This window comes from Trametes versicolor, assembly GCF_000271585.1.
Source record: "Trametes versicolor FP-101664 SS1 unplaced genomic scaffold TRAVEscaffold_17, whole genome shotgun sequence".
Classification (NCBI taxonomy): domain Eukaryota; kingdom Fungi; phylum Basidiomycota; class Agaricomycetes; order Polyporales; family Polyporaceae; genus Trametes; species Trametes versicolor.
The window spans coordinates 312,764-337,474 of NW_007360337.1; the positions used below are offsets into that span (position 1 = coordinate 312,764).

The following is a 24,711-nucleotide window of genomic DNA, read 5'->3' on the forward strand; positions in this document are numbered from 1 at the left end:
ATTTGAGATTATACTCGCGAGCTTGAAGCTAACATGCACTATAGCATGTGAGAATTCGATTCTAGCATAGGGTGTGCGTACGGACAGTAGACACCCTGGGCGACAAACGAGTATTAAGAAAGGGGTATGGCGAACAGAATGTCGTGCCGAGACACATGCAAGCAGACCTGTAACTTACGAGCATGCCATCCTGAGGGGAGGACACTGCGTAGGAGGTGTGGCGCGCGGCGAGGGTGCGGGTTGGAAGGTGTTCGTTAGCTATTTCCGAGTATACGCTATACGCTAGTCCCGTGTATACGGGGGCGGCAACACCATATCGTCATACAGTCGCAGTCCCGAGTCCGCGGCCCGCGAAGCTATCGGGGGGCTGCTGGAGGGCAGGTCAACCCGCGATCCGCTGGAGAACACTGAGCGAAGCAGCGAAAATGTGGGGCTACGACGGGGGTCCGGAGGGGCGTGCGACGTCCCGGAAGGGAGCACGGCAGGCGGCACGGGGGCTATCGTGTCCCGGGCGATCAGGGAAGGCGAGAGGACGCGAGGCTGAGGCGGGCGCGTGCTCGCCTGAGGGGGCGAAGACGAAGGGGAGGGACGGATGTTGGGGAGGGACTGCCTCGGGCTCTTCTCCGAAATCGTGGGCTGACCGTGGCCTACGGGTATGATCGCTTGCGTGGACAAAGATGCGATAGGCGTTGGAGGGCCCAGTGAAGTGCATCCGGCCAATGGATGAAGTGTGTCGCATTCGGATTGGCCGAAGCTGATGGTCTCCCAGTCCCCCGGTGCGGCTTCGCGCAGTGTCGTAGAGAACGAGCTGTGGCTGAACAGACTTGCATGCGCAACAACAGCCCGAGTGGACAGCATCGAGCTGGAGTTCGTAGACCATGGGTGAAGGCCCGAAGAGACAGCGTCGAATGGCTCGGAGATGAAGGGAGCGATAGTTCCCGCTAGAGAAGCGTCGGTCAGCGATTCGGATAACGGGCAGTGGCTCACGTAGTGCGTACCTTGACCGACGTGGGGACGGCGCCTGCGCCTAAAGCAGAAAACGCGAGGACGAGGAATGCGAGGATGGTTCCACCGGCCACGGCGGATCCCGCAATCGCGCCTGGGTTCATACGCTTAGCGCGAGGAGTGTTGGTGCTGGAGACATCCGATGGCGTTGCAGTGATGGACATCGTCGGTAGTTCGGGGTCGATCGCCACACTCGTCGGGGATCCAAGGAAGGGGCCATAAAAGAGGAAATAGTCGAGCGAGAAGGTGTTAGGGCTCGTCCCGTTCATATTTTCGATTTCGATGGTGTGGTTACCCATAACAAGATCTCGGACGGAGAAGAACGTTACGTTGTATCTCATTACGTCTGAGGATGGAACAAACGGCGCGGTATACGTGGCCGTAATTTCCCCGTCGATGGAGTATTGTGTTGTTGGTCGACCGGAGATGTCGAAGGGCGCCAGCACGCCGATCACGCTCACACCGGTGCCTTTATGAAAGATTGGGTTGCAGTCAGGGTAGGTAGCGGGTAGTAGGTAAGAAAAAAGGCTAACCAACGAACGAAAGCCGTGCTTTCAACCCTGCTCTGGTGGCTAGGTGCTGGGTACCATGCGGTTCGCGTGGTCCTCCTATTTCTACCCAGCCGGTCTGGTACTCCACTGCGAGGTCGGAATCGTTGATAAAGATGGTGACAATGCGCGAGGGGGAAGACGGCATCGTTGTGAACGGATCTCCCTGTGGGTCCTGGAGCAGGTGCGCAGCGTTAACCCAGAGGATGTTTGGGATACAAAGAAGGGGAGTGTTTGCTGGCGTTAGGGTTTTGTACGGGGCGAGTGGAAGTCACTGTTGACCCGACGGAACCGACAACGCCGAACTACTTTCTGCGAGCGACAGCTTGCGGCGCTTGACTGGTGTGTATCCTGGGTACGGAGATTGCGGTCGTGTTCATCAGTGCTCGAACCGCAGCAGTAGCTCTGCTAAAGTTGATGTTGTCGAGCTTGTGACAGACAAGGTGTACTGTAGGACTTACAAAATCAGATGGAGACGGCTGCTTCACCTGGCTCACCGAGGTAGCGAACGAGAGCACCGGCGATGAACTTCGTAAGACAAACAGCTCAACGGCGAGAAATGGGGTTTGCCGGCGGCCAACAGCCGGAGTAGGCCCGGCCACACGACCACCTACTCAGAGAGCAAGAGGCGCAGTGTGTGGAACGTCCCAGACGTGATTGACAAGTGCACCGCCCCGAGACGGGATAGCCCTGAAAGCTGGAGGATATAACGGTAGAATACGAGAACACATACCCACAATTTGAGACCGGGGAGCTTACATACAGGGGTCCGCGCCTTCTCCGCAAGTACTGGAGCAAAGGAGAAGTAAGGCAGGAAGTCTCGAGTATTAGCCCCTCACCTCATGTCCAGATTGCGCCAGCGCACACGTCGGGTGAAAGTCGTGTCATAGGTTCACAAGATATATGTCCCGGCAAACGACCGACACAGCGGAAACGAGGGAGCGGAGCGAGCAGAGATGAGTCAGGCGTTGTGCGGAGGGAAGGTAATCAATCCTGGGTATATGGCGGCGGCAGCACAACGTCATCGTAGAGCCTTAATCCCGAGTCGGCGGCCCTTGGAATATTGGCCCGCTGTCCCTGGGAGAAGAGCGAGCGTAGCACAGAATACGCGCGGCCATGAGACTCCGACGGGGCGTGCCACGTCCCAGGGAGGAGCGCTGTAGGAGGAATGGGAGGTGCCTTGGATGGGGTGGGCGGAGGCGCACCGCGTCTCCGAGGGACCAGTAAGGGGGACGCACTGGTAGCCGAGGCGAGCGAGGTAGAAGACTCCGATTGACTATCGACGCAGGGCTCCGGTGTTGCTTCGTACGGCGGCGTAGCGCCAGACCTACGGCTAGAGCGGCTTGCAGGCGCGGGCGCCCGAGTGGAGAGCACTGTGCTTGGAGTCGTAGAATATCGCATCGACGCCGGGCGAGTATTGGAAGAGGGCACGGCAGAGGGGGCAAGGGACACGAATGAGTCCCGAGAAGACGTGAAAGGAGCGACGATTCCTGCTAGAGGATGATGAGCACTGAAGACGGGCGCAGACGTAACCGCAACTCGTACCTTGAAACACTTCTGGGCGCCGCCGCCGCCTGAGGCAGATGAACAGAACGGCGAGGATGGCTGCTAGCACGACGCCACCGGCAACGGCGGCTCCCGCAATGACGCCTGTGTTGACGCGCGAGGCGCGAGGAGAACCGGAGCCGGATAGGTCGGACGTGTTGCTGATTTCTGCCGTAGATGTGTGCACTGCTTCCACCGTGGCCGTACTGATGCTCGCGCTGGCAGTCAATATAATGACTCCAGTACTCCCGTTGGTCGACGTGACGTGCTGTGCGGAGACTGATGTAGTGTACTGGGTCAAAATCGACGAAACGCGCGAGTCAGACGTCGACGTTGTTGACGGCGGAGGAACGGCGGTCACAGTCGTGGTGGTCTGGACGGCGGCCAATGGGGCGGGCGTTGTCGACGTCCCGGGACTGGTGGTCACAGTACTGGTCTGCTGAACGGAGATCGTCGAGGTGGGTGATGTGGAAATCGTCGATGTATCGGGGTTCACGGTCACGGCTGGCGGGCCCGAGTCGATGAGGAAATAGTCAAGCCAGAACGTGTTGGGGCTCGTTCCATCCATGTTTTCGATGGTGATCGTATGGTCCCCAGGAGAGAGGTTCTCCGTAGAAAAGAATGTGGTATTGTAATGTGTCTCGCCTGAAGGAGTGAGGGGTGCGTGGAAAGTTCCCGCGGCCGTCCCGTCGATGGAATATGTCGTCGTTGGTTGTCCATAGACGTCGGACGCCCCTAACGTGCCGATGACGCGTATCCCTGTGCCTACAACGCAGTGATACGCTGGCGGTCAGGTCGGACCACGTTAGGAGGCAGGAAGCACACTCACCAACGAATGAGAGCGATGCTTGTAATCCTGCTTTCTGCGCTCCGTGGCGGGTTCCATGGACCTCGGCGACGCCTTGGTCCCATATCCAGCCGGCACGGTACTGCACATGGGTATTGGTGTCATCGATTAACTGGCTTGCATCCGATGACATAGTGCCAACGGACCGCCGCGGTCGACCTAAACGAGGAGCTGGTATAAACCGGGAGTATCTTAAGGGGGAGTCAAAGAGCAGGAGCGTTTGCTGACGATAGGGAGCGCTATATGAGTGAACGCCGGATGGACGTTGATTGCACGCGATGTCAAACGTCCAGGATGGATGGTGTCGAGCTGTTTCGCGCAGTCATGCCCGGACAAATATGCGCCCCGGGATGGAGAGTACAATGCTAACGGCGTGAATTGGCCACCCCCACTGTCAACGGTTGAGTGTTCGTAACTGCTGAAGTATTGACGGCGTACCTTGCGAGACAGGATACTATTGGTCGCTGGAAATCATCAACTAGGTGGCGCACCAGCGCAGTAGGGTTAGACATCGATACGATGCGGGCCTCCCGTTTTGAGGCCCAGAACGTCGAAAACAGATGGCGTACCAGCGGCGTGAATCAGCGGTGCCAAACAAAGTCCGGTTCCAGGAGAGGCAGGATGAGAGCCTTGAGTCGAGTATAAAGCCAAGAACAACAAGCACAAGCAGAACAGAATATTGCGAGCGTCGACAAGAGCAATCATAGCGCAGACCCTGGCAATCTCCTAATTCATATGCACCTCTGCGGCCGGTTGAGCAGTTGGGCGCGATCCGGATGGGATACATACTAGACGGGAAGCGTGTGCGTACCGGACCACCGCCCAAGATGTTGTGGACGTTGATACGCCACTATATTGATATCCTGTAGGTCAGAAATTCCGAACGGGCCGCCATGCTGGATCGCACGGGTAGTATTGCAAAGATACGGCAGGGACGAGGGGGCATGGATCGCGGAGGAGGAACACCAGACGCAAGCATGGCGAACCGAAACGTTGAACAGCTTTAGTCTGTAAGGAGCCTCCTTTGCATTGAGCAAATACACATAGCCAGCGAGAATTTTTAGAGAATACGAGGCAAGAGGAAGAGGAGAAGGGAACGATGCAGGAATGAACTGACGCGTCGTTCGAGGTCGAGAGTGCTCCACAAGCGCCCGGTGCGGAGAGACGCGCGTGATGCCCCAGGGATGCTTCTCAGCTACACACTCGTATAGTACTCCCCATCTCCAATAGAGTGTGAAAGGTCTGCCTCTGGGAGACTAGGGATGCTTGAGACGATGCGCGCATTTACTCGGAGAGCACGATGCAAGTGCCTCAGAGCAAGAACGTCGAGATGGTGTAGAAGGTACAAAGAAAGCTACGCACGGTGCGGTGTGAAGACCGCAGGCGGCGAGCACCACAGAGGTGTCTGCTATGTGTGTGACGGAAATTCCACGAATCCGGGAGCTAAGTATATGTATCTGCCGCAAAGTCGCTACGCAATAAAACATACGTACGGGCATAGTGGAGCGCGAGATCGAACCGAATACTTGTAAATAAATACCACAAAAGACAGATAATACTGGTAGAAACGATGAAAGGAATGAGTCGTGTACGGAGCGAGCAGGAGGTACCAGAACACATGTATGTCTGCGCGTAGGGGGGCGCGGTGAGGGCGTCGAGTGGGCGACAGCTAGTCCTGTGTATACGCAGGCGGCAACACAACGGGGTCGCCGTACAGCCTCAGCCCCGAGTCGGCGGCGCGGGGCGCTGTCAGGGAGTCACTGCTGGGGAGAGTCGCGGCTCGCGACCCCTGGGAGAAGAGCGATCGGAGCAGCGAATATGCGGCATCATGAGCGTCCGGCGGGGCGTGCCACACCCCAGGAGGGAGCTCTGCCGATGGTGTGGGGGGTTCAGCCGTGCCTGGGGTGGGCGAGGAAGCTCGGAGAGCTCTTGCCTGTCCCGTGTCCGCCATACCTGTAGACGGCGACAACCGAGGCAGGACTCGGAGGCTTGGCGAGGGCAGCGACAAATGTTTCTCCGATATCGGACATGGAGGTTGAGTTGTGGGGATGGATGAAGATGCGATGGGCCCCAGAGGGCCGAATAGCGCGGGTCTGGCCGATGGGTGCGGAATGTCGAACTCGGAATCGCTCCCGACGGTCTCCCTGGGGACGATTTCAAGCTCGCGTAGTGAAGGAGAAGCTGGGATGTGGCTCGCAAGCCCGACAACAGCTTGGGTGGAGAGCATTGCGCTGGAGCCGATAGAGTACCGCATTGATGACGAGTGAGGACTGGAGGGGGGAGTCATGAATGGGTCCCGAGAGGATGTGAACGGCGCGACTGTTCCTGCTAATAAATGGTTGGTGAACGATCGGAAAAAGCAGGCGGCGGCAGCGTTTTAAGTACCTTTACCTGTTTGAAGAGGACGCTTGCGCTGCAAGCAGAAGAAGATCAGGGCAAGGAAAGCTAGAATGGCACCACCGGCTACAGCGCCCCCCACGATTGCTCCTGAGTTCGAGCGATGAGGAGGAAGCGGACCAGGATTGAACGCGTTGGACGTGTTTGTCGTAGACGTCCGCGCGGCGTCTGCCGCCGATATAGTGACGCTCGCACCGATGGTGCTGGTCTCGCTGACTGTCGCGATGGACTTGACGGTGACTGATATAGTAACACCCGCAACAGTAGTGCTGGTTTCGCTGACCGGCGTGACAGACTTGGCGGAGACCGATGCTAGTGAGGAGGGAGATTCGATCGTCGTCGACACTGGCAGCTTGGGGTCCACGACCGCGGCAGTCGGAAGTTCTGAAGGGGAATCGACGAGGAAATAGTCGAACCAGAACGTATTGGGTCTTGTACCGTTCATGTTCTCGATGGTGACAGTGTGGTTTCCCGGGGCGAGGTTCAGAGCAGAGAAGAAGGTTACGTTGTAGAGTGTCTCGGTGGACGGAAGAAGCGGTGCGGTATACGTGCTGACAATCGCCCCGTCGACGAGGTATGTTGTCGTCGGGAGACCATACATATCGGTGGCGCTAAGCGTGCCGACGACATGTACGCCGGTGCCTGCCACACAGGGATATGTTAGCGGTTAGGTCTGACGGGGGAAAATAAAAAGGACTCTCACCGGTGAATGAGAGCCATGCTTTCAGTCCAGCGGTTTTCGCTCCGTGGCGAGTTCCGTCTACCTCGACGACGTTCTGTTCGAATGTCCAGCCGGCCTGGTACTGCACGCGGGGGTCGGCGTCATCGATCAATTCGCTCGAACTTGAGGACATGAGCCCTGAGAGACTTTTGCAGTCGTCCTAAATGTGAGGCCGACCCGAAGAGAGGATCTTTAGAAAGCGCGAAGGGGTTTCGTTGGGCGCATTTTATATTCTGGGCGGGTGAACGTTGGGCGCACGGTGATTGCGGGAGACGGAGATGTGGGGCATCCAGTTCAGACAGTGTCGAGCTACTTCGGGCTACCTCGGGCGGGTACCGGTATGATGATGCGAGCGAGGCAAACTGGCACCATTTTTGCTGTCAGAATGTGAGTGTTTGCAACCGCTGTAGCACCGGCTGAAGGGACGTGATACACGCACATTGAAACCTCCGATCACTAGGCGGGGAGGGCACTTCGGTCGTCGATTAGTAGCGCACTTGAGCTCGAAGAGGCCGGGACGCGTTCGTCAACAAACTGTTGCGATCATCCTGCAGTGGGGCTCAGCGTCCGCTAGAGTGACGTTCAGAAGTAGTAACATGAGGAACTCGTGGCTGGCAATGGGGTTAGGCTAAGACATTGAACCACTTGTTTACTCGTCGACGGACCTCTCTTTCATTCATCAGCCATGTAGAGTTCGCGAGGATTGTGAGTACAGCCCAAGAGCCTCGTATACAGGAGGAGGCAGAGGAACAGGAAGAAAGGAAGGAAGCGGTGCCGCAGTGTGGACCGCAGGCGCTGTGCACGTGGAGTGGCGTCCAAGGAGGCGCTAGCCTGAGCTCGGAGAGGCTTGCGTCGACGGCGGTGTTGGTATGATGAGGTGAACACGAGTACGTCCAACCAGAAAAGTCGGGCGGGTAAGTAAGCTTTGAGCAGTCTGGCACGCGATGCGCGGGCGGCGGGCATCACATGAATATTAATTTCTGCGAATCCAATACGTAGCTAGATGCGTATATCGCACAGTCGTATACGAACACGAGATCGTACTGACGAATGCAATGGAGCGTGAGCTCATCGCATCCGATTGTCGTACATATATGATATACTTAAGTGATGAACGAATATCAAGAAACCTGGCGCGAATGGGATCGCGAGCATGGCCGATATTGATACAGACGTGTCTCCAAACAAAGAGAGCGCGAAAGCAGAGGCGAGGGCGCCAGGCGCAGCGCGAAGTGTCGGGGGGTAGCTAGTTTCGTGTATACGGTGGCGGGAACAACGTATCGTCGTATATCGGTAGTCCCGAGTCGGCGGGTCGTAGCGAAGTTGGCAGGTCACTGCTACGGAGGTTGGCCCGCTGGCGGCCCACATACAAGCCGACGAATGAGCCTGAGACAAGAATTATGCACGAGACGATCCAAATGTACCCGAAGACAAAGCTCTACAATCTACGAGGGCACAAGGGCACGAGTGAGGGCACGACGGCAGGGGTGACGAACATTCAGTCGCTAATCCTGTGTATACGGCGGCGGCAGCATCGCATCATCATACAGCCGCAAGCCCGAGTCGGTAGCTCGCGGCACTGTTGGGAGATCGCTGCTAGAAAGGTTCGCCTGCGGACCCTGGGAGAAGAGCGAGCTAAGGAGCGAAAGTGCGCGGCCATGAGAATCCGGCGGGGCGTGCCACGTCCCAGGAGGGAGCGCAGCGGGCGGCGTAGGTAGGGACGATGGGGCTATGATGGACCTCGCAGAGGGCGGTCGTGTGGACACGGCCTCAGGAGGATGTAGGGTGTCGAACGCGGATTGGGCCTTGACGGTCTCCTGGGGGGCGACGTCGTATGGCGGCAGAGTGGGTGACGTGTGTGCAGAACTGCTTGCGTACGCAACAACAGCCTGAGTGGACAGCATTTCGCTGGAATTTGTGAGATGTGAGATGGACGGGGGAGGAAGAGGGGCGGAAGTCGCAGATAGGCCCCGTAAGTCGATGAAGGGCCTCGGGACCTTGCTCGGGACTGCACCTGCTGAAAAAGACGTGGGTAAACGATTGAACACCCTGGGTGGCGGCACTTTCCGCATAGGCCCGGCGGGTGCGGGACGTACCCAGGTGGAGGTGGCGGCGGCAGCGGCGACACCCGAAGCAGAAGAAGAGAAGGGCGAGGAGAGTTAGGATGACAGTGCAAGCCAGGGTGACCCCAACGACTGCAGCCGTGCTTGAAGACATGTGTGCCAGAAAGCTGTCGTGGTTGTTTGCCTGTCTAGACCACGAGAATGCTTGGGTGGGGTCGAAAAGCCTGCCGGCTTGTTGGTAGTAGGGCTTTTCAGCGGGCGGGTGGATGTTAAAAATTGGATGGTCGTGAGCGCAGGCGTTGTGGGGACCTGGTATAAATATTGTTCAGCTTGCCATGATTGACAGTTATATCGATAAGATTGGTGTTATTTTACTTGCCGACGGCGGAAGGTGACTGTCGCTTGAGAAGTTGCAAGACGCGATACCATGGGTCGCAGCAGCACTTCTCAAGGGCGCCCTAATGCAGGAGGCGGAGTTCACCTGTACGATACCTAACATACCGGTGGTCCGGAGGTCCCGGAGAGGGAAGATTGTAGCACATTCGAAGGCGAGACCAGCAAGCAGAACAGCCCACTAGGAAGTAGGAAACTGGCTTGACGATCAGAGGACTCGAAGCGCACCAGCTAATCCCCGCCTTCATCTCCACCTCCGCATCGTAGCATCTGGTGAGCTTATGTAGCACAGCCATATGGTGCCGAAGCTCAGCCTGCGCGGATACACCAGTGATGCCGTCTAGGGAAAACGCGAAGAACCTGAGCGCAGTGTCGGCGGGGTTACGTTTTTGTTCGTATCGGTCGATGGCGCAGGAAGATACGACCCGGGTGCAGTAAAGTCGTCGCGTCTAGCAGATGATACTCCAGTGAAAAGAAGAAGGTATGGCGAGCGACCATGGTAGGGCGACCATAGTTGCGAGGTTAGGTGTAAGATCTCTCCTACGAGCGCTCAGCGCGCTGACACACGAACAACGCCGTCAAAAAGGATTTCGAGTAAGGCGATGGGCTTAGCGTCATCCAGGGCCAAGAGCATCCTTCGTATCTGCTGCATCAGTAGTATAGGGTGACACAGTCGATGACGATGTGCCGTCTCGAGGACAGGTTCTCGAGCCATGGAGCAACGCGCAGGGTGCGCATAAGTGCTGCGGGTCCTTGTAGCTGGACGTCCTAGACAGGCTGTGGCTGTAATATCCCAGTCTTAGGCGTTGCATGCTGCGAAGTTTTCCCATTGTTTGCGTCGCCAAAGATGCGAATTGCCTGGAAGGCTGGACGAGCGGGAGAGAGTAGAGGGACGAGGAGGTTCCGGGTCTCACCGGGTGCGAGCACGGAGAACTGAGACATTGCCAGTGAGCCACTCGTGATTTTATGGACGAACCTGTGTTTCGTTCAACCGCTGCACACAGCTCGCGAGGATGAGTGCGACGCAAGAGCCTCGCAGGCGGAGAGAGAGGAAGGTACTATAGGAAGGAGCCGGTGTCGCGTGGGCGTGGTGCGGCGCGCGGACCGCAAGCGCCGTGGGGTGACGTCCGAGGAAGCGCCGGGGACGGAAGGAGTTGCTATTGTCCGCCTACGCCGTGCTGGCCACGTCTCCCATCCTCCTCTCCTCCTCGCCACCGCCTGCTAGTCTGTGCTTTACCATCCTAAACGACGTCAGAGAGGGCCAGGAACGAGAGGCGCAGGGACAAGGTTGAAATCGGTGCGCTGTAGTCAAAGTTGGGAATTTGTTTGATGGGAGCTGATTGGTGGCGGACGCGGTTGCCTCGTGCGCGCGCAGACTCGACGCTTTTCCTTCCTTCGCACACGCCAGTTACGCCCTTCTGCTTTTCCTCCTACCTCGATCAGGCTGTGTTGCTCGGTGCAACGCGCAGACGGCCGGGATGACCCACTTCGGCGACTTCGAGCCTCTCTGCCACCAGGTCCCTTCCTATCCCTGGTGCAATCTCTTCTACCGCCAGGTCCGTCTAGCTATTCTTCGCTCACCTTGCCTTGACTGATGACCGGGCCCGCCAGCTCCAACATCACAACAGCTCTGTCCTCCAGGGCGACTCCGCAGATCCATCCGCCGCTCCCGTCGGTATCAACCCAGAATGCGGTATCGCTCAAGCAGGCCACGACGGCTCCCTCGCCAACATCGCGAACATCATCGCTTGCGCACTCAGCATGATCCTCGTCGTGCTCCTCGTCTTCTGGACCAGCCGTAGAAGGGCCGCCGTCGGTGCGTACCCGCTCTTCTCTTCCCGCCTCGCTCCCGCCTCGCCCTTCTTCGACTGCCGAAATCGCTCTTTCTCTCTTCCTATCGCCGCTTCCTCTTCTGCATGATCGTCATTGCTTGACACCTGTTCTCGCGATACTGACCTTCCCTACCAGGCCGTGTCGAGTTCCGCTTCTTCCTCGTCCTTTACTTCCTCACCCTCCCCTTCCAACTTATTTCTACCGGCTCCTTCCTGCAGCAAGGATCAACAGCCCTCACCGCGATCACCGCCATCCACGCCGGCCTAGTAGCCGCCACCTTCTGGGCCCTTCTTGCCAATGCTATCGTGAGCACACAGGTCGTAGAGGATGGCACGCTTAGTTCGATCGTCGTACGTCCACTTTTGAGCCTGGTTTCCCTCTGGGTCTCGTTTTCGCGTACTGACCACGGCCGTCCCAGCCATTCAATTTCTTCAATCTTGCCTTCTTTATCGCCACGGGCTACATCGCCCTCGACGTTGGCTTCTCCTTCACATCCGTCTTCGGGCCATCAAACCCGCCGGCAGACCTTCATAGTATCCCGCTATTCGTGCTCACCAGCATATGGCCGGGCGCGTAAGTACCAATTACCCCTCTGACACCGCCCCGCACCCGCACGCTCACACGCCCTTTGCTTTTCCCGCGCAGCGCTGCGATCCTCTACTTTGCGATCATGACCTACGTCGTGCTCGCCATGCTCAACGAGGTCCGCCCGATGTGGTACTTCGTCCTCGCCGCCGTCCTCTTCGTCCTCTCCCAACTGGACTTCTTCCTCCTGAGCAAGGTCATCTGCAAGGTGCGTCCCGCGTTCCGCCAACCTCCCGTGTCGCATCTTTACGTCCGCTGACCGCGCGCGCGCGCGCTGCACAGGGCGCAGCACACAAGGTTGACGGCACCTTCGTTGCCACCGTGCTGGAAACCGCCGCCGTCGCCGTGCTGTACTTTGCGTGGCGAAGCATTACGGAAGGTCCGTCGCTGTCCTGCCCCTGCCCCCGCCTCGCGGCTTTCCGCGCGCTCGCGACCCTAACTGACACGCCCTGCAGAGTCGTGGGAGGACGACATGTACTACCCGCGGTGACCATCGCAGTAACGTGTCTGTTGCCCGCACACGCCGCGCCACCCCTTGATCCTCGACTCCTTCGCTTCGCTCCGACGCGGACTGGCCTATACCCGGCCCCAGCTCACCCACGACGCTCCCTGTCCTAACTGCGCGTAGTCGCTTGTACTATTGTTTATGACCCCTCCCTGCCGCGGCGCGCGCCGTGATATCCTACCCGTGTTTATACCGTCCCCTTCGTCTCTCGCCGTCATGGCCGGGGTCTTCTGCTGCGGTTTTTCCTTCCTTGATTTGTTTTATTTTCTGTGTTGTGTGTTCGTGCCCTTTTGAACGATCTCCCCGTCGATCTGTCTCCACATCTGGATAGCTATCTCGTATGTCTTAGTATCTTCTGTTCTCTTTCTGTCCGCTTTACGACGCTGCCGCCCGCCCGCGCCGCACTCACGAAGGACCACGTCGGGGGGTAGAGGGAGGGAAGGGAGAAAGGTAGAGCGCGAGGGGCAAGGGGGCGTGGATGGGCGAGCTGGAGTCGTGTAGAAGCTGGTTCGCAATGCAACGACTGTTCGCGCATCGCCGATTGGCTCAAGGTCTTGTTCTCAAACGACTGAGCATATTTCGCCAAATGCGACGACGCGGAGCACGCGGTCCGCGGACATCGAACACCTTTCATGGCCACACCTGTTCGTACTATCCATGTAGAGGCTGTTCTGCAATGCCAAGGCTGTTCGCGTCTCGGACACGTTCTACGAGTTGCTCTGGAGTCTCGGACAACTCGCGTATTTCGGAATTCGACGACCGTCCGCACATCGTGTCTGCTCTCGAGTGATCCGCTGTTGAATCTACGAAACGACCGTCCGTACATCGCGCATCGCGCATGTCGGTGCTCTAGCGCAACTCGCTGTATATTTCGCCGTACGACGCGTTCTGGTGCGTACATGACGGGGCAGGTAGGTGGAGTTCGGCCGTACTACTACGGCCTGTATGTATAGCTATATGGCTATCATCAAAGTTGGGATTGGGGAGGGGGTTGCGGGTGGTTTCGCTCAGAGACGGGACATCGAGCGCGTGCTACGGATACAAGTACAGCATACCGAGGAAAAACACAGAGACCGAGGCGGAAAAAATAACGGTACAGGCGCGAGGACGACAGGCAGAGAGGCAAAAGCGGGAAAGGGGACGGCAATAAGGAACGTGAGAGCGAGATCGCCGATCTCGTGGACACTGTGTACACGCCGTGGAGCGGGCAGCGTTCGAATGGGGGCGCACGCGGGGAAGACGGCGAAAGCGGGGAAGACGCGGGATGCGCGCGCGCGGGGCAGGTGGCGTGCGCACCTGCACCCTACAAGGGGCGTGGTGCGGGCACGCGTGCGCGAGAGCCCGCCGATCCGCCTGCCATATACGCGGGGGCGCCCCGCTTGTTTGACGCTTCTTCGACAACGGAAATAAGAACTGTCCCAGAGACATACACACGCGCACATACACGCCGCCAGCGCCGCGCGCCCGCCCAACACCCGCCCCACCCGAGGATCCCCCGGTCCTCGGTCCCCGCACCTGTGTGCGCGGACGGTCCGGGGCCACGGCGAGGGGCGGCGGCGGAGGAGGGCGTGTGTGGGTGAGGGCAAGCTAGAGGCTCACGACGCACACGCGCTGCTTGACCTTGTGCTGGACCTCGACGCATACCCAGCGGTCATCTTCTTTCCCTTTATTGCAGCTGACGACACGGTGGAGGAGCTCCTTTGTCCGCCGGAGGCTGTTCCGGCGCCCGCTTGTGCTTGCAGTGTCGCTCGAGTCGGCGAGCATGCGCAATGCGCTGGGTGGGTGCGACTGCGTCGCCGGGTGCGGGTAGTGGTTGTAATACCGACGCGCAAGCACTTCTGAGGGCGGCGCGGGTGAGGACGGGGACGGCGGCGGCAGGGGAGGGAGAGGGGATGAGGACGTCGAGGCAACGTGCGAACTCGGCTGCGAGGGTTGCTGCGACCGCGGCTTCTTCAGCCGCCGACCGACCTCGAGCGGGACGTTGAAGCAGATGTCGCGCTGCACGTCGCGTAATGTAGTCCATGTTGACTCGTGCTGGCTCGCAGCACCGTCGCATTCGCGCAGCGTGCGCGGCGTGGGCTGGCCGTCGTCGTCGGAGCGCGGGTGGTCGATCTCGACATACCGCGATGTCGAGGTGGTGGTCACGGAGAATGCGGAGGACTGCGGTGAGGTCCGAGCATCATCAGCGCGTGGCAGGCTAGAGGGCGGGAACACTACGTACGAGGTTGACGTCTACGAGCACGGGCGCGGTTCCGCACGTGCCGCGCGTCAGGCGATTGTCCTCGAAGAACCCCTCGTCCGTTACTGCCGTCTTATCGCTCTCGGCCGTCCGCGGTCTCCTCGCCCGCATCCTCGTTGGAGGAGGGTGGTCCATGTACTTCAGGTCGTACGGGCTGACCTGGTATGGCCCGACCGTCTCGTCGTCGTCCTCTATCGGCACCTGGGCATCTGGCCTCCGCGAGCGCAGATGGTACGCCTGCTTGCCGCGCTCGACGAGCTCCTTCACGAGGCTCTTCCGGAACGGAGCGTTGATTAAAGAGGCTAGAGCCATCGAAGACGCTGCTGCGGGGCTGTCGGGAGCGGTATGGATTCCTGGGGGCACGCGGAGACCGCCGGCGTTGCTAGCGAGACCGAGGCACGAGCGCGAATCCATCGCCGTTTCGGCGTCTACAAGCGCGTCGCGCGCGTACGCGAATGAGTCAAGACCCGCGGACGGGTGGGCGTACCCAGCGGCCATGGCGAAGCGGTCGATCGTGAGCACCTGCGACTGGCTGTCGGGCGAGACGTCGTACGGGGAGTCGATCCGGCCTTTGTCGACGGGCGGGTCCAGAAGGTGCGCGCCCGAGAAGGTGACCATGCCTTCTTCGGGGTCCCAGATGGCGGCGAAAGTGAGGGCGCTGTGCGGGGGCACGAGCTCTGACCAGCGCCGCTCAGCGTGTGTGTCGATGTCCTTCAAATTCATGGCGACTGTGTGCTAGAACAACGGTGCCCTTTGTTAGACAATGCTGGACATATCGAGCACAAAGACGGTGGCGACGTACTTCGAACGCTGCAGGGTGTGTCACGGTGGCGACGTTGACAGAGAAGCGGGTGAAAGCAAGCAATAATCGAACGAAGTAGTGGAAGGACGAAGAGGTGGTGTGCAGGAACGAAGAGGGGCGAGGGGGAGCGGGTATGCCCAGCACACGCGGAGGACCTCGAGGGATAGAAGAGAGCTGCGACAAAGGAGAGAAGGCGAATATTAATATTGCCGCGCGCGGGGTTGAGACTCTTGCCTCATGGCAGCCTCAGACGGAGAGGGTGAGGGCGAAGGCGGATTCGAAGAGCAGGGCTTCCTTCCTCCGCACGCCCGGTATCAAAAATGGGCAGCCGTGGGAGGACGGGCGACAACGCGCCCACCGCGTTCTCCAGAAGCTGATCGCCTTGTCCGCCGTGACCCCCATCGTCACGCACGTCCTCCGTGCCGGCATCCTTCCAGCAGCGTTGCGGGTGGCACCGCTGCGAGTATCGCGCGCAATCCGCTGGGATCGCAGCATCCGCCCATGCGCCCTGTCGACGAGCGGGAGTACGTTGGCTGCGCACGGCGTGCGAGCAGCGCACTCGGACGCAGAGTTTAATGTACGCCAGACGCACGGCGTGCGAGGGCGCGCTCGCAGGCAGCTTGGGCTCGTTCGCGGCCTCGAAGGAGGGCTGCAGCTAGCCGGATCAAATAGCTATCGGTCCCGGCCCGAGAGAAGCAGAAAGGCACGCACCTCTGAAAGTGCAAGCTCAGAGTTAATGGCCATACATACCCCGGCGAAGCCCCGCCACGCCCCCCATCGATCGCCCAATACGTGTGCAATGAGGGTCGACATTGGCTGCTGTAGCAACCCCCGACGCCGTGCCGTAAGGCGTGGTTACCGACCACCAAACCTCCTGCGTGACATATGGGGACCACGGGCTGCCTGCGTGAACGAGTCGAGCTTGTCCTGCAGCGAGTGTGAACCGCCCTTATCGTCGCGCGCCGACTGACCCAGAAAAAAGCTAAACCAGCAGACGTACGGATGCTCAGAAGATTTTCCGGTGAAAAGCGGGGCCGCCGACGTGCTCGTCGCTGCAATTCGTGATGTCAGCCAAAAGGTAAATGCAGCGGCGCAGGAAATTCGAAGGGCGTTGCAGCCGCGTGACGGGCTGGTCGGACACCAGCAGAACACCTCCGCGGCGGCGGCAGCGAGCGACCCATCACGAGGTGTCAAGGCAACCCCTCTCTGGCCATCTCCGTGAACACCGATGGGCAGCCTATCGGGGACTGCCGTGCACGGTCGAAGACCGCGGGAGGAAAACGTGATGAGTCCACTGCGGAGCCCAAGATCGACGCGAAGATACCATGCTAACCGTAGGCACCGAGCGAGGCCTCGAGAATAGACGTGCGACCACGCGGCAGGCACCTCTTTCGTATATTCTGTGCTGCGCGATAATGCTGGGCCACGGACATGGACGAGCAGCTAACAGCATGTAGCGTCACATACAGCAGTCGGCACCGTGCTTGTCATACTCTGTCGGACATGACCCTGTCAGCCAGCCTGAGATGAACGAGACACGAGGCGGAATGACGTGCCTTGGAAGAGGGCCCGAAAGCACAGAGCGCGAGCAAGATCTTCGCCCTCGGGCAGACCGCGTTCGGCAAGAACGGAGCGAGCTGGAGGAAGTGTATCTCCCGAACCGCTCTCGCTTGCCATGACGCGTCGGCTATACAACAGTAGAAGAAGCGCGATTAGGCTCCCAGGTCGCGGATTCGTATGAGAACCGCGGAGGTTACAGAGCGGCCGTGGGCGCAGGTGATGTACACGTGCCCGCCGCTGGTTATGTATGCAGCGGAAATGAAGGGCGTAGCGAGCGCGTTCACGTTTGGAGGGTGTTGATTTGGACGGAGGACAGACGGAGGGGACCGGCCGGGATGATGAGCCTGCACGAGCGAGCAGTGTACTACGTCAGTACGCGCCGGATGCGCCGCCAGAAGTCCTCGCTGGCCCCCACGGTCGACGGCTGTCCGTCGCGGCTCTTCGAGCGGACACAGAGAGGGTGCTTCGACGTGCGACGTACCTCTGCTTCGGCTTCGTATCTCCGGCTACTCCGCGTGCGCCATATACGCCACTTTGACTTGGTCGTCGTTGGAAGAATACCTTCCTGAACATATTTTAAGCATCTGAGGGAACAAGAAGCGGTCAGCTCGTATACAGTACTGAGAGGCTCGACAGCTCGGGAGCGACGGTACTTTGTCGGGCGCGCGCACTGTCCGACGCGAGCGCACAATACCGCATAGTGTCGACGCGCAGGTCGCGACAGGTGGGCGGCGGTAGGACGTGCGACGCCGAGGACATAGCGGACGAGATTAGGCGCATTTCGGGGTGCGCACGGATTGGGCAGGCAGGCGCGATCGGAGTTCTACTGAGTGTTCGGATAGACCAAGGGTGCGTCATCCTGTGTCCGAACGCCGTCCGGGCAGAGCGTCCTAGAGCGGCGGCATTGCCCCAGGTGAGATATGTTCGCACCAGCACGGGACGAGCACATCGCTGATGCGTATCACTCTCTGCGTCGGCTGCATAGGGCCGCTCTACTGTCAAGCGGTGAAGAGGGGGCGCATACAGTAGGGCGTGTTACCCGGATAGGGTGGAGTATCGGCGCCCCGCTGGCGAGCTTGTTGAGAGAAGTGTACACAGGGCCCAATGTGCCCACGCTCCCAGGCGGGATGCTATTGGTCAAAGGTTGTGTGGCATGGAGGATCGGTGTGCTCGGGAACCGACGGATAGGAAGAAATCGGAGACGATCAGTGACAAGCAGCATTTGGAGGGAGGGACACGACACATAGCGGGGGGCTTTGGGTGTCGAGAGCAACCTAGACTGGCGGCCATCTTCTTGGTGGGATTGTTTCGCACCAGAGCATATGCGTGCGGAGCCCTGATATAAACGAGGGACATTCTGTGCGATCCGCCGTCGGTCTCCCGTCCTGCATGGGCTGCTCGGACAGCGCACGTCCGCGGGGGACGGGGCAGGCGAGCTTGAAGGCCTACGAGAAGGGCTTAGTGCAGAGCGTGGTGGGAGAGGAAGGGAAGCGTATACCTTATGTTGAGTTGCCGCCAGCTCGTATTGGTTGCCAGAGACCGGGTAAGAGAACGTGGTCCGCTGCAGGTCATCGCCGCCGGCGCACCTCGTCTAGCTCGCCGGCTCGAGGTCGCTCGCGTGGATGCACACGTCGCTTTTCCTTCTCATTTCCCCATGTTCATAGCGCAATCAAGCGCATCTCGTTCATACAGCACGCTACATAGCGACCGTCCTGTACACTGTGTGTAGTATCAGCGTAGTCTGCGACACGGAGGAGAAGCTCGGGAACTGACCGTCCCGTTCGAGAGCCGAGTACGGCACTAGGCACCGTGTCCGCTATAAAGACAGTCTCTTGGCCCAGACGGCCACGTATGCCAGCCCAGAGTTGAGTTGGAGGCCGAGCTCGCCGTGGGGAACGGTGAGGAGAGAGGCAAGAGTGATTGCGCCCTGGGCGCGACTACGATCATGGGCGCCTGCGCAGGCGGCTCGCAGCCACCGAGCGCGGGTGCGCAGCCTGTTCTCCCTCTCCTCCTCGTCCTCCTCGTCTCCCTCGACCTCCTCACCGTCCCCCTCTCCTTCTTTTGTCCACGGTCCATGCGATGAGCTCCGCTGGTCTCTCTCGCCGTCGGGTTCCCGCCTCTGCCTCCACCGGAGATGACGATGCCGACGGCATCAACGGTCCCTCTGTCTCCAACGGCGGCTCTGTATCACGATCTGACTCGCTGACTTCACCCTCATACCATGCTGGTTCCGCGTTCGAAGGCGGCAGCAAGATTGCGTTTGACCCCCGGGACCTCGAGCGCGACGACGAAGATGCACGGCTCGGCGGCAAGCCTCCACGGCTCACGATCATGGAGGAGGTCCTTCTTCTCGGTCTCAAGGACAAGCAAGTGCGTATCTGCCTTATTTTTAGTTGTTCTCCCCCATCCGAGTCTGTTATGTGCCTGAAATACACCGGCACGAGCTATTATGCGTCGCTACCTCTGGTGTCAGTCCCGACCTCTACAGTCCCTGCAACGAGTCTGCTAGCACACTCCTGCGTCTTTGCATCTCCAATTTGTAATGGACAACCGAAGCTCACCGCCTTCCGCAGGGATATCTGTCATTTTGGAACGACAACATCTCCTACGCCCTTCGTGGCTGCATCTTGATCGAGCTTGCCCTCCGCCGCCGCATAGCCCTCGTTCGCGACCCAAACAGGCGACAGCTCCCCCTTCCCGAGCGCGTAGTGGAGGTCATCGACGACCGACAAACGGGCGAAACCATCCTGGACGAGACACTCCGGATGATGAAGGGTCAGGAGCAGGAGCGCATGTCCGTCAACAGCTGGATAGATCTATTGAGTGGTGAGTCTCTTCCCGCTCTCGCGCCGGCCCCAGGACGCCCGCATGCGCTCGTCCAATACGCGCCCGGGCGAAACTCTACGCGACGCAGACCGCTGATCCACTTCTCACCGCGCCCTGCGCTGTAGGCGAGACATGGAACGTAATGAAGATTGGCTTCCAGCTGAAGCAGGTGCGCGAGCGGCTCGCCAAGGGGCTCGTCGACAAGGGCGTCCTCCGTACCGAAAAGCGCAACTTCCTCCTCTTCGACATGGCCACGCACCCCGTCGCGGACGTGCGCACGAAGGAGTCGATCGTCACCCGCGTCGTCGCCCTCCTCACCACGACGACCGCGGCCGTCCCGCCCGCCGCGCTCGACAAGGAGGGCACGCAGTGCCGCGCGGCGCGCGCCGTCTGCCTCGTCTGCGCCGCGTACGCCGCGAGCGTGCTCGACAACGCGTTCGGCCGGCTCACGTACGAGGACCGCGAGGCCGCGTTCCAGCGCTGCGACGACATCCTCGCCGAGTTCTCCACCTGGCCGTTCGGCAGCTCCGGCGCGGGGAGCGGGGCGGCGCGCGGGAGCAGCGGGCCGGGGAGGCGGCGGGAGGCGGGCGCGCGGATTGGGATGGGGAGCGCGGGGGTGAGCTCGCGCGAGATCGTGCTCGGGCTGCTGCAGGAGGTCAAGAAGGAGATGCATGGCGAGGAGGATCTCTCTTTTGAGCTCGTCGCTGGCGTTCTAGAGGTGCTCTCAAAACTGGACTCGCTGCTCTGACCGCCCTTGTCGTTCGTCTCACTCCGTTCTGGTTGTTTACTCGTAGTAAATATTATTATCGGATCTCGCTGCCATAATCACCAATTGGGTGCCCATAACTGTATCAGAACTATCCTAGGCGAAGAATGTCTGACGAAAGGATTATTTGGACCAGGAGAAAACGGGTGGTGCGGCACATTTGCTCTCATGTTTCCGGCTGGTGTTTCGGAGGTGCGCAAACGGTACGACAACAACCTGTGCATATCCGGGCGACGCTCAGGAAGCTTTGCCCAACTATTCCCTTGCACTCTGAGGAACGTAGGCATGAGGGGCGCGAACGGAGATTTACCCCGCCATTGCATTTCTGACCGACGGTTCCCCTCTGCCGACGGCACATCAAGCCGTTGGAGGGCGCGGACTGATCCGCTGGCGCCGCTCGCAAAGTGGTGCAGTCAAACAAAATGTCAACGGAGTGTTATTTAATGGGTCCCTAACTGACATGAGTAGAGTAAGTTCTACGTGTAAAAGAGCTGTCGTCGGCACGTCGTCCCTTCGAACAGGCCGTGGAAGCTATACGTGTGAGAGAAACAAGCGTATCCTACTAGGTAGCGCGGAAGCGGCGCCCCAGGCCGCGACAACTTATCTTCCCCCCCATGCGCTGGAAGGTCGAATGCGTACAACATGCGCCCATTAGCCGATCGTACTCGTCCTGGAGATGGCGATAGCGACGATAGCGTGTGAGACGCGGAGTGAATGGGTTGAGCAGCACCGATGAAGCAGGCTGCTGCTGGTTGTACATGTCTTCAGGGGGACGCTCATCCAGGTCGCTTGTTCCCGATTGGTTTTCACGTCGTGCGCGTCTGCGCGCGCCGCGTAGGAGTAGTGCCATAGTCTTGAGGAATATCGTTGTCGTGCATAAGGGCGTGAAGCGCGTGGCTATGGGAGCCTCTGAAATATGCGACTGTGTGTGGTTCGGCTGGGACAGCGGAGCGCGGTGACGGGAGCACGGTATGAGGCGTCTGCGCATTCGCCATGTCGTAGTCTTCTTCTCGGCATTTTGCTGCACCGGCGCCGCGCGTGTAGGTCTATGACCATGACGTTGACCGAGGTTGGTGCTTGCGATATGTGACGCCGGAAGTCTGAGAACTCGCGGTACAGCGTACAGCCACGCGGTTGAGGGAATGGGTTCGCCGGCCACCGATGGATGGGCGTAATGCGCGATATGTACCGTATCAGGGATCACCGCGTCTTCTCAGTTGCGTCGGCGGAGGCGGGACACGATTCGTCGGCGCAACCTTCGCGCCACTTTGAACCCGATATGGGGTGCGGAATGAGTGTGAATGAGGTTGCAGTCTCGAGCTTCTGTACGTCCAACGGTAGTCGAGATCGTGAAATGGCGGAGGCGATGGAGTGCCGGGTATGGCTCGAGGGTGTCCATTCGACGTCCGAGGGAGCTTTGAGCAGCAGACACTACCATAAGTACGGTGGATAGGGGCGGCAAGGCAACAGAGAGTACTTACATGACGCGAAGCCTTCCGAAGTGGCCTGCAGAGGACGCAGTGCTCTAAAACACCGAGCCGGCGGAGGCTGCTTGAACTAGCGGCGGCGTGATTTTCTCTTCACGTTCATCGCTTGCGCCTATGCTGTCGCGACGCTCAAGTGACCCTACAGTGGTGCTGCGGCGGTTGGCGTCGCCGTCACCGCACAGTGCGTCGCTCTTCTCTTTGTCCTCCCAGACCATCTCGGTGTGGATGGCGAGAAGGGACTGAGGCTTGAGCGTGAGGCGCGGTCGTCTCGTCGCGGTCCAGAATGCCTGGGTGATGTTCATGCTCGGAGGGGAGCTATAGCTTCGGTGTAGAGATAGATAGTGTCGGATATTGAGACGTGGAAGGCGCCGGAAGACCGGCTTGAGAGGCTCGTCTATCAGACGGGGGAGTCGAGGTAGGCGTGGTTGGGGTGGTCGAGTCCCCATCGAATATTGGAGTGTGTTGGAGTGTCGTGCTATCGGTAGGGTGGTCTGGGTGAGAGGGATGGGGGATGACGCTTCTTCGGTCCCTGCGGGGGGTATTTATACTGTTGTTGGGCGGCTCAGTGGCTAACGGCGGCATGTCGGTGGACAATGACGCACCAATAACGGCCAGAACCTTAGCTTTGAAAAGAACGCCACCCTGGGGAATGAAGGGTGGCTGGCGTGCGCAGCTGCGAAGAACGTGATGGTTAGCCAGAGTTCCGGAGAAGCCTCTGTACGATGTGGGCCATGGCTGGCTCTTTGTCGCAATCAGCCCACGCAGCCAAAGAGCTGCATTCTTCACGGGCACTATCCACCGTTCGAGGAGAAAGTATCGATCGGGTGAAAAACGCGCCGCACGACGCACAATACCAGCAGTGCACGAGTGTGAAGCGGTGTACGCCAGGACAAGTGCTGCTAACGTCACATCTTAGCCCTGAGTCGTCGCTATCGTTGTAGAGGAGGTGCATTTGTCCCACCTGTACGAATCAATCCTCGTGTGGACCCTTGCACCGAACGCCGACGACCCTAAAGCTCCCCAAGGCAAGATAGCTAGGAGAACAATAGCGGCGGGACGCTCACCTTGATGCCGTGGCATATTTCGTGGCGTACGACACAACTTGAGATCGCCGGGGACAATGCACGCCGCCGGAGCCCTCGTAGAAAGGACGTGAGGTCGATATTGTGCCCCGCCAGGAGATCGCGATCAGGAGTATCTGAAAGCAAAAAATGGGGGGGGGGGGCAGGGCGTACGCCATTGTACGGAGCCTGAAAAGATTTTCAATGAGCACGGGTGATGCGTCGTGCTTCTAGAGAGTCAAAGACAATGACGTACCCACAATAATGGCGGCTAGTGCGACCTCGCCGACAGCGCTGTGACGATGCCCCTGCAGTATAAAAGAGGGCGTCAGTAGCATGTTCGACTCGCTATCACCATCACCCCTACGACCTACCCACTCGCCTTCACCTGCCCTTGGCCTCGCACTTGACTCTAGAGCGGACGATATGCTGCCTGACCTCCAGGACCCTCCACCGCGAGGGCACTCGCACCTCGCTCGTATGACAGACAAACCTCTCATCAACCTCTTATCAATCTATCTACTCCGAAAGCGGCTCGGCAGCTCGCGCACCCAGGGACACCGCGAGTACAGAGGGGAAGGGCATCGCAGAACGCCCTCGCGCGGAACCCCGAAACCCTCGGACGGTGTGGCCCTCACGCCACTCATCCTCCTATGCACTCGGGCTTGGGGGCTTGCCATTCATCCCAGACAGTCCGCATGTCACAAGGTACCTTGTGTACGCGACCAAAGGCAAGCCCAGAGACCCGCGGAGATGCTCACGCTACGGTACCCTCGGGTCGTCGATTGGGCGCGCAGACAATGAGCACTGTCAGACTGGGTGAGTTGCTACGCGCTCTGGCCATAGAGAGTATGCTGACCTTGCGTCTGTTTCTGGTAGCGCCGACATTATGGACCGTCGGGTGTCCGCAAGGACGGATATTCAGCCAACCGCTACCTAGTGGTTCGGAGATGGAGTGCGAAGCCGAAGAATAAGCCTACACTTGCGGCAGTGGTGTTCAGACTTGCAGCAATGGTGCTCAGTCGCTGTAAAAGACAGGTCGTAAGTCTCTCGCTCGTATCGTACAGGGTTAAAAACACGGACTCACGCTGCATGCGCAGACCATCCCTGCGCGACGGGAGCGCACCGTCGAACGGTTATTACAGAAAGTCGACGACTGCGCACATACACTCGCGCAGGAGATAAGGTGCTATGCAATACGCTAATTTGTTACCGCGCACTGTTCAGCTCGGGGACAGCCTACCGTGCCAGTACGCCCATGCCGGGATGTCGGACTCGTACGCGTGGTGGAAATGGCGAATCGCAACGTTGGAGAGCTGAGGTGGTAAATTCTCCGAGGACGGGAGGGAGAAATACCAGACTGACGAGGATCCCGGAGTATACTCCCTTTTATGCGTACCCCAGCGTCGTGTTCGACCAACCCATCGACCCATCTGCGACTACAAAGGGGCAGTTCATCGGCTCCAGCCTACTGTAATTTGTACGATACCGGTTGCTATAAAATTGCACCTCACTTTCTTATTCTCTT

At 59.2% G+C, this 24,711-nt stretch overlaps 7 protein-coding genes across 7 annotated transcripts; 2 read left to right on the plus strand and 5 right to left on the minus strand.

Moving 5' to 3' along the window:
• Positions 1 to 282: 282 nt before the first annotated feature.
• On the minus strand, positions 283 to 1,701 carry TRAVEDRAFT_75698 (uncharacterized protein; the record flags this gene model as incomplete). Its single annotated transcript, XM_008047348.1, has 4 exons — positions 283 to 782; positions 878 to 941; positions 999 to 1,474; positions 1,539 to 1,701. 4 exons carry the CDS (start codon positions 1,699 to 1,701, stop codon positions 283 to 285), a joined length of 1,203 nt encoding a protein of 400 aa, XP_008045539.1.
• Positions 1,702 to 2,559: 858 nt separating this feature from the next.
• Positions 2,560 to 4,082, minus strand: TRAVEDRAFT_67687 (uncharacterized protein; the record flags this gene model as incomplete). The annotated part of the gene is made up of 3 exons (XM_008047349.1): positions 3,928 to 4,082; positions 3,099 to 3,863; positions 2,560 to 3,046 (listed from the first exon to the last, which is right to left on the minus strand). Coding segments are annotated over exons 1-3 (1,401 nt in total), but the record flags the coding sequence as incomplete, so codon positions are not given.
• A 1,532-nt stretch (positions 4,083 to 5,614) lies between these two features.
• On the minus strand, positions 5,615 to 7,196 carry TRAVEDRAFT_54429 (uncharacterized protein; the record flags this gene model as incomplete). The annotated part of the gene is made up of 3 exons (XM_008047350.1): positions 5,615 to 6,270; positions 6,331 to 6,984; positions 7,046 to 7,196. The coding sequence occupies 3 exons, from the start codon at positions 7,194 to 7,196 to the stop codon at positions 5,615 to 5,617; spliced, it is 1,461 nt and encodes a 486-aa protein (XP_008045541.1).
• A 1,372-nt stretch (positions 7,197 to 8,568) lies between these two features.
• Positions 8,569 to 9,280, minus strand: TRAVEDRAFT_54430 (uncharacterized protein; the record flags this gene model as incomplete). The annotated part of the gene is made up of 2 exons (XM_008047351.1): positions 8,569 to 9,077; positions 9,160 to 9,280. 2 exons carry the CDS (start codon positions 9,278 to 9,280, stop codon positions 8,569 to 8,571), a joined length of 630 nt encoding a protein of 209 aa, XP_008045542.1.
• A 1,411-nt stretch (positions 9,281 to 10,691) lies between these two features.
• On the plus strand, positions 10,692 to 12,851 carry TRAVEDRAFT_157292 (uncharacterized protein). The gene is made up of 8 exons (XM_008047352.1): positions 10,692 to 10,816; positions 10,895 to 11,075; positions 11,131 to 11,335; positions 11,488 to 11,702; positions 11,771 to 11,925; positions 11,998 to 12,145; positions 12,220 to 12,316; positions 12,393 to 12,851. Exons 2-8 carry the CDS (start codon positions 10,998 to 11,000, stop codon positions 12,425 to 12,427), a joined length of 933 nt encoding a protein of 310 aa, XP_008045543.1. The 5' UTR covers positions 10,692 to 10,816; positions 10,895 to 10,997; the 3' UTR covers positions 12,428 to 12,851.
• A 501-nt stretch (positions 12,852 to 13,352) lies between these two features.
• TRAVEDRAFT_75701 (uncharacterized protein) lies at positions 13,353 to 15,404 on the minus strand (the record flags this gene model as incomplete). The annotated part of the gene is made up of 2 exons (XM_008047353.1): positions 13,353 to 14,602; positions 14,664 to 15,404. 2 exons carry the CDS (start codon positions 15,402 to 15,404, stop codon positions 14,030 to 14,032), a joined length of 1,314 nt encoding a protein of 437 aa, XP_008045544.1. The 3' UTR covers positions 13,353 to 14,029.
• Positions 15,405 to 19,066: 3,662 nt separating this feature from the next.
• Positions 19,067 to 20,764, plus strand: TRAVEDRAFT_157296 (GPP34-domain-containing protein). Its single transcript, XM_008047354.1, has 3 exons — positions 19,067 to 19,413; positions 19,617 to 19,869; positions 19,995 to 20,764. Exons 1-3 carry the CDS (start codon positions 19,123 to 19,125, stop codon positions 20,615 to 20,617), a joined length of 1,167 nt encoding a protein of 388 aa, XP_008045545.1. The 5' UTR covers positions 19,067 to 19,122; the 3' UTR covers positions 20,618 to 20,764.
• The last annotated feature ends 3,947 nt before the right edge of the window (positions 20,765 to 24,711 follow it).